The following is a 16,085-nucleotide window of genomic DNA, read 5'->3' as shown; positions in this document are numbered from 1 at the left end:
TTTGTTATCTGGTCGCCCCTTACTGCGAGACACTTGTTTGATCAATTTTACATGCAATATTTCAATGTTGATAGTTCCTTGTCACGATGATTTCATGGCTTTGACGAAAGCAAACGTGGAAGATGCCAATTGAGCCTGTTGCTAATAGATTTAATAAATACGGCTACCAATAAATAAAAAAATTATTTTATACGTATCTCTTTCCTAGATGTATTTCTTAATATAATTTTACTCTCTTCCGGGGTTTGCTTTTACCATCTATCTTATTGCCTTTCTTCTTAAAGCTTAAATTGGCCCACAATTTCATCAAATGGCGGTTTGGCCGAGTGGTCTAAGGCGATTGAGTACGTTTATCTTCCTAAAACAGACCCACCAACATTCACTAACAATTCCAACAGCTAGAAATCAATTCCGTTCGCGGGCGCATGTTCGAATCATGCAGCCGTCGTTGCATATCTTTTTGCTGAATCAAACAAGAACCGGTACTGGGATTGTGCCGTCTATCTTTTTTTATTCCATAGATCAGTCTTACAAGGTTGAAGCTATTTGTTTTACTTCGTAATGCGAAATTCGGAAACAGTCCCCTCTACCCAACACCAATACTACCTCCCCAACTATGAAAAGGAAGTATATTTTACCAGTGAAAACAATGTAAAGAGTGAATAAAGACCTGAATTGTTTGTAATACCACTATACAAGTACGTACCAACGATGAAAAACAGGGGTTGCATCAGGGCATGAAAGTCAGGATGGCTAAAAATACAAGATGGAAAGTAGTGGGAAAAGCAGGAAGTGGAAAAAGACCAATCAATGAGCTAAGAATACTGGTGTTCCTGGGAGCAAAAAGAAGAAAATGTAATGAGAAGAACAGAAACGAATGGTTCTCATGCAGTCCATGTATAGAAAATAGACAAAACGGCTGTGCAGCGAATGACATGTGTGTACACGGGGTAGAGAATGCATAGTAAGGCAAGCACAGCTGTTAGCCAGGCTGTGATGTCGTGCTATACATTCTCTGAGATAGCGAGTGGATATCAAGATTGATGAGGCATCGTGAATAAGAGGGTATGGCAAGGAGGAGAAAGAAGAACAATGAAGAATAAGACCGGAATCAAAGTGAGGTCCTGGCAGGTCAGAGCACATAGATTCCGAAGGCACAACCGAACACAGTGTGTGTCATATCCAGCAGGCCTATTCAGGTTGCTGAATTGGCTGCCGCACCTTCCCAGCGTCTCGGACAGCCCTCATAAACCCATCTTCGTTGCCTGCAGCAGTAAGAACCCAATAATCACCAACGCCGGGGTTCTCGATCTGCCCACCACCAAAGCCAGCCGCAGGAGGGGCGCTGTGTCGCTCTTTGGGTTTCTGCATGTTTGCTCCGTGGTTGTGGGGACCCCAGCCCAGCACGTCGCGCACAGCAAGACGGGACTGTTCGTCAGTCTGGTGGAAGGAGAACAGCTGGGCCTGGAGACAGCCCAGAATGGCGACGGCAGAGCGGATCATGATGCGGTCGCCCTCGAAGACCCAGCAGTCCCAGACACGGGAGATGCGCTCGAGATCTAGCCCGTTTGTCAGCAGCGAGCGGAAGATCGGTTCCCAGATCTCTGCCTCGGAGAAGTGGAGGGTCTCGGTTAGGTGAGTGTGTAGACGGGGAAACTTGTAGCGCAAGGTGTCTGAGGCTAGTGTGTAGGAGCGGGCCATGGCGCCACGGTCCCAAGTGAGGAACGCGACGGGCAAAGGACGGTTGAGGGCATTGGCCATGGCGAGGAAGGCGGAAGCGGGGGTGGGGAATTGCAAAACAAGGAGAGCAGCGATGGTGTGCAGGCCGTGGATGTAGCCCACGTCGCTGCGATACATGCAGTATGCTTTCAGGACGTCAATGAGGGTTCCCCGTAGGGGACCGCCTTCTTGGAAGATGTTCAGATCTGGGAAGGCCTTGGGCACGTCTGTTTCGATTGCCTCGAAGCAGTCTAGTAGTCGTTTGGTGTTCTCGCTTTCTCCATCCTTCTTGCTTTGGAGATCCTTTGCTCGACAAAGCGCTTTGGTGAAGGTTTCCTCGGTTAATGCTAGTTCGTTACCAATGGCTCGCTCCCATATGTGACCCCGATTGCGAGGCGGGATTCCACGCCACCATAACTCGCGAATTCGGGGCTCGCGGAGAGCGCGGTCCCAATTTGGATACACATATTCATCCCAGATGTTCTGCAGTGTTGCTCGGGTGTTGTCCTTTGCACACTGCTCATTCGCAACTTTAGCAGCTTTGCGTTTCTCTGAAATACCAATTAGAAGACCGACAATACTTCGGGGATTCTGTCTTAGCACATACCGATTTCTCGAGACTGGGCCATCATTTGCTGATACTGTTTCAGGTGTTTTTTCTCCTCCTTCTGATCCTTAGGCGGAAGCCAGCTTGGGCGTGTCCGCGAGAGGACCTTCTCTTTCTCTTTGCTAATTGGCAGCGGATCGATCATGATATTTGATTTCTGTAGAGGCGGCAAAGCGATAGCATCACGAGATGCGTGATGCGAGTCCTCGCTGGACCCCCGCGAAGCTCCGGTTTGAACATGCTCTTCCCGCTTGCGATCTCTATCATCAGCATGAAGCTCCAGAGCTTCAGTGATGATCTTTGCTTCCTCGGACAAGTCAGATAGATAACTATTATATGAGTAGGTGCGAGGGTTGCGGGGCGAGAGTTGTCCACGCTCCGGTCCTGCGGAGCTTGATCGCTGTATACGCTTCATGCGGGATGCCTTGGCCGTGTTGGGTGACGGTGGCTTATCGGTTTCAGCTACGGTGTGCTGGATAGGCAGAGGTCGCCGTCCGGGGCTGCGACCATTTGGGCTGGCAGACCGTGATGGAGCCCGCTCTTGGGCTGGGCGGGGAGAAATAGGAATATTGAACAGACTTGCATCGTCAGGTAGTTCATCGTCCGAGTCATGGTATTCTTCCTCCAGGTCTTTGAGCGACTTGCGATTCGGGTGCCAGGTTTGTTTATGGATGGGCACTCGTGCAGATAGCGGAGACAAAGCTAGGCTAGTGCTCGAGGTTGAGTGACTAGATGTTGGCCGTAGTGGTGAAACAGATCGTGAACGGCGAGCTTGCGCTGGTGTCAAACCAGGCGACTGCAATGTGTTGCTCGAATGTGTCCGGTTTGCAGCTCTTGCCGTGAGGGAGCCTGCCGGCCCATTGGTAGACCCACCGTGAATCGGGGGTAGGGGGCTTCGCTTGCGGGGCTTCGGGGTTGCGGTCAAGTCGCGAGTTGAGACCGCAGGGACTTTGCTTGACATTCTGGGGGCGGGCGACCGTGCCTTCACCCCAGAGCGGCCGTAGGAGCCTCGTGGATTGGCGTATGACAAGTCGGTATCATCTTCCAAGCCAATGTCTTCGAAATTCGAGATGTCCGTAAAGATACTATCCGGTCCGTCCAGGTGGGAGGAGGAATGAAACGAGGAGGATTTGGAGGATTTGGAACCGGAAAGCTCGGGGGGAGAATTTGGTGTCGGTAAAACGGTGGTCATGATCTCATGTAATTATTCAGACGTGTTGATCCCCCACAATTCTAATATGCCGAGAAAAAAAACACAGGGTGGGAGGAAATCAACGGGATGACCGGAAGGGGTCAACAACGAACGCTAAGACCGAGGTTTTTGGATGAGAGTGGTCGAGGGGATGTAATCGAGAAAGAATAACACCGCAATAGAGGTCGATTAACTTAGAAGCGAATTGCAGGCACAGCCGCAGCCTGATGAAATCCAGATCAGGTGTAGTCGTGTAAAGAGGGTTCAGGAGAGAAGATTACGGGGTAACCATTGGGGGTTAGGGGATTTGGAGCGTAAACAAAAAAGGTGAGAAATGAGTGTGGGGGAGTAGGCAGAAAAGAAGTAAAAAGATTCAAACGAAAGACGAAGACAAGGAAAAGTCCAAAAGCGAGTGAAAAAGAAGAAACGGTGATGCTGAAGACTGCAAGCGGAGAGCCTCAGGCAGTGCCGCACTTGGTCTGGCCGAGAACAGGGGGGTACTTCGGCGATACTTCACGACACTAGTACCAAAAGGGGTGGTTGAGAAGTACCGATGAAGTATTCAATACATTTCTGGAGACAAACCGATCTCTGCCTAGATGGGAAGGGATAGACTTACACAGCTTGATCTGAACCCCTGAACCATGATCTCTTTCAGGTCGGATTTAGTCGGAAATAGTCGGATTTGTGCCCAATGCCAGCTGGATAGATGTGGCACAGTATGCAATGTTTAATTGGAGGAGATAGTGTACAATAGTACAATAGTACGATAGTGCGATAGTACTGAGTACAATTGTACAAGTTGAGAGCGATTTATCATACAATTACAATGATGATTCGGATCTGCAGACATTCCACAGTCCAGCACTCTAGAACTATTCTAGAACCGCCATTCCTCAAACATCGCATTTCCCTTCTTCACCACCTGCGTCATCCTTAAAGCCTCGGAATCTGATGTGGGTCGAGCATCTTTGATCAGCGAGTCTAGCCAGTGGAGCACCACCGCATACCGTGTTTGCTTGCGCTTCAAAACAAACCGAAACGCCGCAGAAGCCAGATACTGCAGATGGCACCGCTGGACAAAACACGAAAATGAAGACTCCGAATTACCAGCACGCCGGGCCTTGATCGTGCCGTTCGTCTGCGAAATCAGATCGCGGATAGTCTGTGTTATGATCGCAGGGCCGGGGTGCGCACGGCCCCGAAGTGACTTCATATAGCGGTACATCTTCATGGCAGAAGTGATGAAGCTGCAGTAGAGGTTGGCTAGCACAACTGCGCGCGAGTTGTGTCCATCATCGATGTACATGGCATGTAGCTGTAGGCGGAATGAGGAGAGCACTTTGCGGTGAAAGGTGCGGCCGGGGAGGTGGGACGCCTCAACAGTTAAGGTGTTGGAGAGAGTAGCAGCAGCTGACTCGCCGCCCTCTAGGATGCGATCTCGATCGCGGTGGAATTCAAGCGTGTGGGTGTCGATGAGACTGCCACAATACGGGAATAATGAGGTCCCTTCTAGTCTGGGGAGCAAAATCCCATCAACTGCGGCGCTGAAATTGGTCATGCTTTTGGCTGGATTGACTTGTACGCCGTACGCTGGTTGGCCTCGGATCATTACCTCCAGGAAATGCATTGCTACGGCTGCATCTGGTGTGATCAGGAGGAAGTCGTCCACCAGTCGCAAGAGTAGAGAATTCTCAGGTTTGATGAAACCCAGTATCTTTCGCTCGAGCTCTGCGTAGAAGAAGTTGCAAAGGATGCTGGATAGCACAGAACCTTGAGGGATGCCGTTGCGTTGGCGGAAATATTTATTGCCTATCTTCACGAGGTTGTGCCGGACATGTTCATCGAGGAGGGCCAGAAGACCATCAGCATCATGTTCTTTTTGAGCTTTAGAGTCAACAAAAACGGTATTGGACTTATGCACCGTACCTCCGCTGTTGACATAATCGGGTAGGTGTTGTTGTTTCCTCGCGGGCGCAGCGCGGCTCATAAATCTTCGTGTGGGTTTCCCTTGTTGCGCAGTTGGAGCGGGTGGTTGGAATTCGGTGTGCTTTGAGATGTGGTAGCTCTCTTCAGAGACCAACTCTTCGATCAGATCAAGCAACCTTTTCTGGGGGATGGTATCAAAACAAGCTTTGATGTCAAGCTTGACAAAGTACATTGGTGGGAGCTTGGATCGCGAAGGGTTAGAGACCGAGGGCAGCCGTTTGGACAATTGTTCTTTGTACGCCTTCAATCGGCGGTGCATGTCTCCAATTGAGAGCATCGACGAGCCCAATTTGGCAGGAGTTTGCTGGCGCTCGTAAGTCAACATGTTATATATAGGCGTAATGCTTGTATTGATGCTAGCGGCAAGGTACGTGGGCTGTTTCCCCCATGTTGATTGCTTCAAGGCTCGTTTCCGAAGATTCAAGATGGGCCGGAGGCCTGTAGATTTGGGAAGCAAACGGAGAGCACCGAAACCAAGGGACCGCCGTGCTAGCACCCGTTGGGCTCGATCTGGTTCGAGCTCCTCGAACATCGTTGCCTTCAATTCCCCGAAAGGTTGCTCAGTCAAATGCTGCCACAGATCATGGCGGAAATAGAAAAGGCGGTTTCGGTGCGTTTGAGACTCGGTGACATAGAAGTGCGAACGAATGAGAGAAATAAGAATTGAATCGAAAATCCAAAACATGAATTCATGAAGTAGTTCGGTGCGTTTGTGCAAGTCAGACAGGGCGACTTTCGACCTTGTCTTAGATGGTGAAGTAGTCTGGACCTGGGGTGGCTCTAGCCAAGGAATGCTTGTTATCTAGCTTGTGAATTAGTACGGCTTTGTCTCAGACGATCAGTCCAGTGCAAACGATGACCAACCTTGATACCTTTGCAGACTTCATGCAGACTTAGACTTTCGAATCGGCGTAATTTGATAAACCGGTCGACGTGTCTGAGAACAAGCTTTAAGTTCGAAATACCATCCGGGCCAACCCCCCAAAACTGTCGGGGGATCAATTTCTGGATCACCGCTCGACAAAATGCTGAGACAGAAGACGCCGGAGTCGCATATTCAGTTAGACTGACTTGGGTTTTTTGAATTACCGGTTTCCCGGCATCAATTCCACAAGATGCGCCGACAGCCATGTGCGGCTCTAATCTGGTCTGCACCGAACTATCACTTGGTGACGAGTGGTTCATTTGAATCTGTGATACTAAATTAGACTGGAGAGACGAGATAGGCTCGCTTTTTTTGGCATCAGGTGTGGAGGCAAATGCGCCAAGTCTCCCGGGTCCGGTTTGCTGCCAAAGGTCAGCTACATAATCCTTGCCATTGTAAACAAAAGTGTCTCACTTCGGTTGGACAATAGTATCGCAGCAACTCTTTGTAGGAGCATTGTGCATTGCGGTTCCGGAGCTTCCGGACGAGCTCTATGGTAATTCCACGAAGCCTCTTAGGTACCTTGATAGTTCTCTCGCCTCCACAATCTGCGTCTGCGAATTCAATCGGGGGCTGGGGCCGCTGTAGTCGTTTCTCCTCTTCCAGACGAGATATCTCACTCTCACGGAACATGAACCTCTTCGAGTCATCCATGCTATTGCGGCCATCTGAGTCCAGATTGAATACATTCAGCAGGCCAAATTGTCGGGGAAAGATGTACTTCATTACATGGACTGTTTGCGCCATCGAATCAAGCGATGAGAAGCGGCTAAGAACATCTAAAGCGAAGATTAGCACAAACATGAAATTCGATACTCAAATGACGAAGCACGTACGTGTCTGTCCTAGTCCAGAGGGTACTTTCTTTTTGGACTCGACACGTCCATAGAGGATACGCCGCCGTAGAAACACAATGCTGTTTGGGCTTTGGATTGCCTTCTTGGAATTCCGTTTGCATTCAGTTTTCTCTTTGGGGTGTTTCTGACCAGTGACAGACATTGGGTCTTGATCTGTGGCAGCAGACCCATTGGTTACCAAGGACGCATTGCTCAAAGGCTCGAGGACCGAGAGAGGCAGACCTAGAAAAAGATCAGCAAATCAGGTCCAAGTATCTCTCTACATCTTGACAAAACCATACCGCTGAGTTGGTAGTATATGCCCTTTCGAGCGTTAATAGGGGCAAAAATTCCACAATCGAAAAGGAGCTGCATCATGATTTCCTCGCCATTACTACCAAGCAAGCCAAGGACCTCTGCCCATGCACCCTCTTTGAGAACCCGGACATTCTGATTCGGAAATTGAGACACAATGCCTGGGACATTAGTGTGTTGAGCGTTTAGCCCATTATACGGGCGTTGGAAGCCATGCGTCAGCAAATGCTCGGGCTTTTGGTAGGTGCCATTGTTATGATTGAAGAGTTTCCAGATCACAAAATCAACCACCTGCAACAAGGATCAGCTGTCTAATACCTAGAAATAATTCAGCTGCCATGGACGCACCTCAGACTGCGGACAAGTCGGCCCCGTATCGGTGCTGACGAGAATCGACCGCGATTGAGACTCATTAAAAGATGAGTATTGCTTTTGTCGCTCCAAATTGAGGGTCGGGGAAGATTCCTTCAGCACACCTACCAGAGTGGAGTCTAGTAGCTCCGCAAATGTTTGAGACTGTGCATTGGAGTCCTTGTCTTCACGCGAGTCTAGTGTCAGGATGCGACGCCGACGTGATTTGGAGGTCACGGGAAGTTGCTGGAGCAGGTACTCCCGCAAGGATACGACATGCCGGTAGTACAGGGAGATAATGGGATGGTCTATTTTTGTCTTCAGGGAAATTGACGCATAGGAGGTTCTGAAACGGCGGGGAGATGCGGTGATACCCATGTGAGACGAGGACGTGGGCCCGCGGTCCTTGATGGGCCTTTTCCGCTTTTTGCCCATGCTAGGCGATTAGATGTGTAAAAAAAGAAAAAATTCAGATCCCTGTACGGAGTAGTTTGGTTTACTCCATTGCGTGTCAATATGTTTAGGCGACGAGTCCCCAATGACGCGCGCGACGCGTCAAGCTTCCAGGGCAAAGAAGTTCGGATAGGCGAACGCTCTCTCGTTCGAATTCGGGCACCTTCCTTATATCCGTACTTTTTTTTTACAGGTCGATGATCATCTTTTGATCTGAATGCTCTAGTACATAGGTACATAGATGTAATAGAAACTTCATGAAACCAGGAACAGGAACCAATCAAGGCTACCAATTAAACATCGAAGCGAACCATGGAACGGGCGGTCTAGATACCTGGCCATTGCGTCTCCACTGCGTCATCCATGGGTCATTAATCTCGTTCCTGAGGATGTTGAGGTACAATATTTCGTATTTTGTAATTTGTACTTACTATGTACATTAGTTACAGTATTGTAGATGTTATATAGGTCTAAAGTATTTCACTACCTACAATGTATACAAAACTACAAGAAGACATTAGTACCATGTACATAGTTACCCATATGGTACAGTACAGCCTTAAAGAGAACATCTGCCCTATGACAATGAACAAAGACAAAGAAATCCAAATTCATGAAATCCACCAAATCCACCCAAATCCAGTTTCACCTTAAACCTATCATCCACTAGTCCCCATTTCTTTCTTCATTTCTTCATTTCTTCTCTTTCTTCATCCCGAATCTTGTCCTCGAACTCATCAAATTCTTCCATTTCATCCATCACAATATCGTGTTCAAAAATAGATCGACACTGTAACTTCAACTCGTCACTAGTGTAGGTCAGCCCGTCAAAACGGATTGGCCCGGAGAACTAACAAACTGGCCCACCAGCCCTTAACTACCAGGTCCTATCACCTATCAGCGTCCACTGCTGCTAGACAAAACGTCAGTCCTGAGCTCGACCCTCCTATTTGTTCTTCCCCTCGCTACAGTGTAATTTCGGCAAGCGGCCGATCCTCGATCTTACCTCTCTACCCTTCTCCGATCCCCCCGATCCGAACTTCATCCAACCTTTTCGATTTAGGTTCGACGGGGGACATATCCCCTCGATATCGGTCTTTTTTTTTTTGTCTTGCAAGTGTCTCAAATATGAATGCTGAATGGGTGTGCGCCACCCGAGAGGATTGCTTTGTAGCCTGAATCGACTCACCTGCGACATTCCCGTTGGGCGACCATCCCGGAACAACGCACCAGCTCAACCCGCCCAGAACTGAAAGGCCGCGACCAGTCCACGTCGACCTGTCGGCCTGAAGCATGCAATATGTCTGGCGGTGACGAGCAGGGTTTTGATGTCCGGTATCGCGACCCGCCTCCGTTTGGGCGACAATCGTCGGCTCCGCCATTTGGCCAGTCTGTCAATGGTCACACTACCACTTCTTTAGGTGACTCGCCGACCGTCTCTTTCCCCCCCCAGGCACAATCATCGACCACGTATTCTCCACTACCGTCGGGCTTCATTCGACCCCATAATTCCTCCACTTCCACCAATCATCTGTCGGGCGATCAATTGGAAGATCGTAGAGGCCGGGAGTCTCCAGACCCTGCTGACTATTATCGCCAGCGTGGATCCCTGCCAGGCACTGCATCCAATGTAAGAGAGGGGTTCGGCGATGTAAGAACGAGCATGGCTACGGCCGACTATTCTGCAGTTGGTGACAAAGTGTCACCCCTGCCAACAAACATGTTGGAGTCATCGCGCACTAGACGTCAACCATACCGTTCAACCTCAGATTCTCCAACCTTGGGAGCTCCCTCGGCCAACATACCCCCATTGCACGCGAACGCAAGGTCACGACAGCCGTCGTTCAAAGATCTTGTCAACAAGTTCAACAAAACCTCTGATCAGATCCTCCCTTTGCCAACCGTTTCTCGTTCAACCTCACGAGCACCGAGTCCTTCTGGAAGTGTTGACGGAGAGCGAAATCGGGTGTTGCCACGGCGTCGTCAGTATCGTGATTCTCTACCAGAGTCAATCACCAGCATTCATCGAGCGTCGATTGATTCGACCCCATCGTCCCCAGAGACAGATAGATTCAGACCGCCCCTAGACACCAAGAGTGCTATTCCACCGCCTCTGTTCCAACGGATCACGGAGTCGCATCCTCGTCGCCCATTGTTTAGTGAACTGTTGCCGATCAACACACAATTGAACAACGGGGTCATATCGCGCCTACAACAACGCCGCGGGTCGGATGGAAGTATTCCAAGCCCGAACCCAGCCTTTTTTGAGCATCGCGATCAATATCCCACAAAAACACCCCTCACACCCACTGCGTGGTATCTTGGACACACAACTTCTTTAGAGGCAGTCCACGTCGGGATAAATAACACTGGCAAACATCGCCGGGTTCAAAGTGACTTGGACAAAATAAGAGAGCCCCTTGCAGAACCGTGGGATCCTGAAATGGCGGTACCTGCGCCCTTGCTGCGGACCAAGCCCGATCATAGATCGCCCTCGGGTAGTCCCAATTCCAAGTCTCGCATTCCTGTCTCCTCGCACCGTCTCGTCACTGCTTCCGGTCCCGAAAGCTTATCACCATCCTCCAATCCAACCTTCAGCAGCCGATCCGCCGCCATTACCTCGCCGCCCAAGGGCAGTAGCCGCCTTCCTATTCCGTCACCTAGACAGTCTCCTCCCCGCATGCCAGCAGACGATCCCGCTTTGTTCGCGACAACCTCGCGTGGTAGACGGGATCAAACAATCGGCCGAACCCGTAATCAATTATCCGAATCCAGTCGGCGACTTCAGGCCTACATCGCTGAGCCGCCGCCTAAAAAGTCGCCTCCGTTGCGCAGTTCCCGACCCCGACAACCCGTCTCACATGGTGCCGCGGTCTCCCCACGGTCCAAAATCGGAGATCGAGTTTTAAATTTACAAAAACACGCCACCCACAGCGACTCGCGGTCTCGTTCTGAACGTAAATTACCTGAATTGGGCAAGGTTGATTTTGACGCTCGTCGCCGGCATATTCAACAGGCAATCAACCGACACTCGGGTGTTCCGGAGAATCAGAATGACAGAGGACCGGACAAATCAGCTGCCGCAAAGCTTCGACGTCACGCTTTGGTCCGAGAGCAGGAGACGCATGAAGATTTCAAGCAATTGATGGATGAACCTACAATTACCCCTAACCTGCCTGTGACCAACCCCCCGTCATCCGACGAGATGGCGACTATGGTCAAAGAATCGATCGGCTCGGTCGAGTATAAGGAAAGCAGGGTTCAAGCCGTTCCTAGGCTGCACCTCAACACTGCCCTCCCGGCTTCGGATATGGCAGCGCCCCATACAACAATGGACTCTCCCACTCTCGGCCTCCCACATGGTATAAATTCAACGAATCCAGGTGAGGGACAGGCTACCAATGAAGACGCGACACGATCAGGTGCCACATCAGACTCCGACAGTACCCATGTCACTACTTTTGATCCGGAGCCGCAGACCGGGCTGTTGCAGCGCGACCCCACCGTTTCTCATCGAACTATCCTGGAACAAATAATGCAGATCCGCGGGTCCAGCCCGAGCGACGACTCATGCGACGAACCTGATTGCAGTCTCTCAGAGAACGACGACAGAGAGTCCATTCGCATAATGCTTGGAGATACGACCTACTACAATTCATCTAGTAGCACGAATACTCAAGAGCCTGAGCGTGCAGCAATGCAACGGGCTCAAAATGGAACTCATCTTCACAACCGATGGAGCATGAGTTCATGGTCATCTGGACAAAATCAACATTCCACCTGTGACGAGCAGTGTGACGAGAGTGGGGATGATTCTCTGCTACGAGACCGTGAAACGGAACCACCAACCGAAACTTGTTCAGCTGTATCAACAAGGCCGGCTTCAATAGCGGACGACGAACCACCTACTTCAATTCAGGATCACGGCGTAATGGGACCGAATACACTTCAGAACCCCGAGCAATTTCGATCCAATGCCTTCTCTACTCCACCAAACTTGGCTAGATTGGGCAGATGGGACTCAAAGCGTGTCACTCAGCTATACCTGGAGGAGTTGACGCGAGGCAGGAGCCATCACCCTGGCTCATCAATCCATCCCTCATCCGAGCCACGATCTCATCCCACGGATACACGTACAGATGGACGACCCGATAGTCTGACCGACGATCCAGTCGTCGTGCCAGGATTCAAGGATTTCCAGGCATCAGATAGACTCTCACACACGGCTAGTTTGGTTGGGCGTGATGATTGGGAACATGCATCTCCCTCCATCATGGACTGGATGCAGATCGCGGCTGAAGATGATGTCTTGACCCCCAACGCTGAGACCGATGGCATGCGTACTGAAGGGGTGCTCACGCCCCGTCTGGTGCCTTCGACACTTCAGGACGCTGGCGCATCGAGTACGAACAGTGGCCTTGGAGTCTCTGTTGATGTCCAATCTTCCAACGAGCCGCCTCAGCCTCATGTGTTTTCTTCACCGGCATTCCTCCCGCCCTCAACAACGCATCTAGCCGACAATGAACCTCTTGGAGGCCAGCCATCGGGCTACAATGGACTCAATCGCAACACACAGGCTGCTCCTGGAGCTGCGGGACACAGCCCGGGCAGCAGTCAGGACTCTTCTTTCCGAAATTTGGAGTCTATTCAATCAACTGTGGCCGCTGACTCTTCCGCTACGTCACTTGTTCCGTCTACTGAGCAGACCATTCGGGTTGAGCCGAAGAGTTCTCCTTCTCCAGAACAACGACGTCTCAAGAAGCGGCGTCATATAATCAAAGAACTTGTTGATACCGAACACACCTTTGGTCATGATATGATAATCATTGAGGACATCTACAAGAGGACCTCGCTCACAGTATTGGAACCCGATGATGTCAAGGTTCTCTTCGGCAATTCCGATCAAGTCGCGGCCTTCTCCGACAAGTTCTTGTATGATCTCAAGCAAGCAGCTCAAAGCATCTACGTCATACCGAAGGCTCTGCGATGGACCAGCAAGCGAAAGCGCAACAATCAGCCTCCAGAGTCCGCAACTCCAGAATCCGATGAAGCAGCCGGGCTCGCAGGAATGTCGGAGCTTGAAAAGGATCGCGCGACCTCTGTTGGTCAGATTTTTGTCACCCACCTGAAGCAGATGGAAAAGGTGTACACTGACTACCTGAAGAACCACGATGCAGCAAACAAGAAACTTCAGGTCGTGCAGCGGAATCCGAAAGTGGGCTTTTGGCTGACCGAATGTCAGAAGGGTGCTATGGATCTCACGACGGCCTGGGATTTGGACTCTTTGCTCGTTAAACCGGTGCAAAGAATCTTGAAGTATCCCCTTATTCTCCGCGACCTGTTGGAGTCAACGCCAAACGACCATCCGGACCGAGCGGCAATCGCCAATGCCCTAGAAGAGGTCACGAATGTTTCTCATCGTATCAATGAATTGAAGAAACGAGTAGATCTTGTTGGTCAAGCTGTCGGTCGAAAGCGCAACCAGTCCGATGTGCGTACCGGTCTTTCTAAGGCCTTTGGTCGCCGCACGGAGAAGTTTAGACAGCAAGTTGGGCTCTCTGACTTGTTCGAAGACAAAACCTATGATTCGCTCGCGCAGAAGCTTAGCGACGGCTATTTCCAGTTGCAGGTTGTCATGCGTGACGCCGAGAGCTACTCCCGGGATGTGCAACTCTATGTGAACCAGTTCAACGAGTATGCCGATTCGATCGAAGAGATTATTGGCATGTCGCCTTCCCCGTATCCACAGTTGGAGAGCAAGTGGCATCAGTTCAAGATGACAGTTCAAGAACTTGTATCGACTGCTCTACCAGAACATGTAAGTTATATCGTGTTTTCTATTTTGAACAGAACACTAACGTTTGTTGCAGCTCGCTGTCGTTCGCAAAACGGTCATTGATCCGATGGTTGAATTACTAGGACTTTACAACGCACCCCAGCGGGTCATGCGGAAGCGCGACAAGCGACTCCCAGAATATGCACGCTACAAAGCCATCAAGGACCGTGGCGACAAACCGGACAAGAAGACTATCGAGCAGGGCGAGCAGTTCCTGGCTTTGAACGATACTTTGAAGGATGAATTGCCTAAACTCTATGCGTTGACTTCCAAGCTGATGGCAGCGTGTCTGAAGAACTTTATTGAAATTCAAACTGTGTGGTACAGTGTTCTACAGAAAAAGATTGGTGCTCATGTGGAATTGTTCCCCAATGATCTCGACAGGCTCATCAGCGACTTCAATAGTGACCACACTTTGATGGAGGCACGAATGGGGGAGCTAAGCTCCTGCAACGGGGCGATGATGGCTTATTCGCTCAATTTGGTCCCTCTCTCACCCAGTGAGCAGCAAAACCCTATATCGCCTCGCCGTCCTTCTACCGTGAACAGCTCGAATGCGCGACCTGGTTCTATGAACGATGATTCACCGAATATTTCGCGGGATTTCAGCGTCGGCAGCCATTCATTCCAGTCTCCCCAGATGGAAAGTCACTCCAGCCGCAGCAGCCGTTACCGGGCTGATTCCATTCTATCTGGCCGAATGGTCCCCGACAATCCCAGTCAACTGCTGCAACAAGTCACCAGCTCTCCTGCCCCTGTGAGAACGAGCGACATCGAGCCTTTCCCAAGCCTGCCGAGACTCAGCCTAGACACACCTTTCCTCCAGGATGTGATCAACAGCTCCTCGCACTCGAGCAATGCGCCGGCCTCCCCGACTGATCGATACTCTGGATTCTTCTCCTCCGCGATGCCCATGTCGGATGTCCCAAGTGATACCGTTGTGGATGGACACTTTGAACGCAGCCCCCCTCCCATGGGCCCTGCGACGTTGTTCTGCGCAGCGAGTGTTTATGACTTTAACATCGATACTCGTACTGAGGGCGGATATCCCTATCTGACCTACGCCTCCGGGGATATCTTCGATGTCATAGGCGAGAAGGGCGAGCTCTGGCTTGCTCGCAATCAGGACGATGCCACTAGAACAGTTGGGTGGATTTGGAACAAGCATTTTGCCCGACTCGGCAGCTGAATCAACAACCTCACGCCATGTTTCTGATGTATTCATTCGCCAAGCGTTTTTAAAATATTCTGCAAAAGGACCAACACAAAACACAAAACCTAAAACAACAAATGTTTCATACTAACTACAGGATATCACAGGATCATATTCCATGTTTCTTTTGCTTGATTTTTTTTCTGATCTGTCTTCATATTTCTTCAAATAATACCCCCTGAAGACCAGGGCAAAACAAAAGCGACTACACTAGTTGCAATGTTGCTGCTTTGATCTGCTTTGTCTTCATTCGGCGTCATCTCATGCTGACGATTTATGGTCGTTTCCTTTTCTGTTCTTCTCAGTTTATTTTCTTTTTTTTTACATTGCGTTTCTCTGATCTCTGTTTATTTCGTCTGATCCCAGTTCCTTTCCTCCCATCTCAGCGCATGGTCTGAACTCTTCTTCTACTGGAGCTCTGGGAGGCACGTTTAGATACCCCCTCTTTCTTCTGAATTAAATTCTTTAATCAATCCTGCTGCACACTTATCCAAATACTCTGTATGATTGAATTCCCTCTATATCAACAGTACCTCGCAATCCTTCCTATAATCATAGTCCAATGATGTAGTATATGTATAGTGTAGCATCATGTGACTCCGCATGTGACGTAGCCCGATAAACCCTGCTTTGAGTACCTGAGTCCAGT

General features: G+C 50.1%; 3 protein-coding genes across 3 annotated transcripts; 1 reads left to right on the top strand and 2 right to left on the bottom strand.

Annotated features, from left to right (window-relative positions):
- Nucleotides 1-1,191: 1,191 nt before the first annotated feature.
- On the bottom strand, nucleotides 1,192-3,518 carry PEX2_075900 (putative TBC domain protein; the record flags this gene model as incomplete). The annotated part of the gene is made up of 2 exons (XM_016744860.1): nucleotides 1,192-2,270; nucleotides 2,327-3,518. 2 exons carry the CDS (start codon nucleotides 3,516-3,518, stop codon nucleotides 1,192-1,194), a joined length of 2,271 nt encoding a protein of 756 aa, XP_016598343.1.
- Nucleotides 3,519-4,398: 880 nt separating this feature from the next.
- Nucleotides 4,399-8,369, bottom strand: PEX2_075890 (telomerase reverse transcriptase; the record flags this gene model as incomplete). The annotated part of the gene is made up of 6 exons (XM_016744859.1): nucleotides 4,399-6,309; nucleotides 6,372-6,794; nucleotides 6,847-7,211; nucleotides 7,269-7,511; nucleotides 7,571-7,874; nucleotides 7,932-8,369. 6 exons carry the CDS (start codon nucleotides 8,367-8,369, stop codon nucleotides 4,399-4,401), a joined length of 3,684 nt encoding a protein of 1,227 aa, XP_016598342.1.
- Nucleotides 8,370-9,687: 1,318 nt separating this feature from the next.
- On the top strand, nucleotides 9,688-15,412 carry PEX2_075880 (putative Rho guanyl nucleotide exchange factor; the record flags this gene model as incomplete). The annotated part of the gene is made up of 2 exons (XM_016744858.1): nucleotides 9,688-14,205; nucleotides 14,258-15,412. The coding sequence occupies 2 exons, from the start codon at nucleotides 9,688-9,690 to the stop codon at nucleotides 15,410-15,412; spliced, it is 5,673 nt and encodes a 1,890-aa protein (XP_016598341.1).
- Between the last annotated feature and the right edge of the window lie 673 nt (nucleotides 15,413-16,085).

The sequence above is a fragment of the Penicillium expansum genome (genome assembly GCF_000769745.1).
Source record: "Penicillium expansum strain MD-8 chromosome Unknown contig261, whole genome shotgun sequence".
Taxonomy (NCBI): domain Eukaryota; kingdom Fungi; phylum Ascomycota; class Eurotiomycetes; order Eurotiales; family Aspergillaceae; genus Penicillium; species Penicillium expansum.
This window is presented reverse-complemented; position numbering and strand designations above follow the sequence as displayed.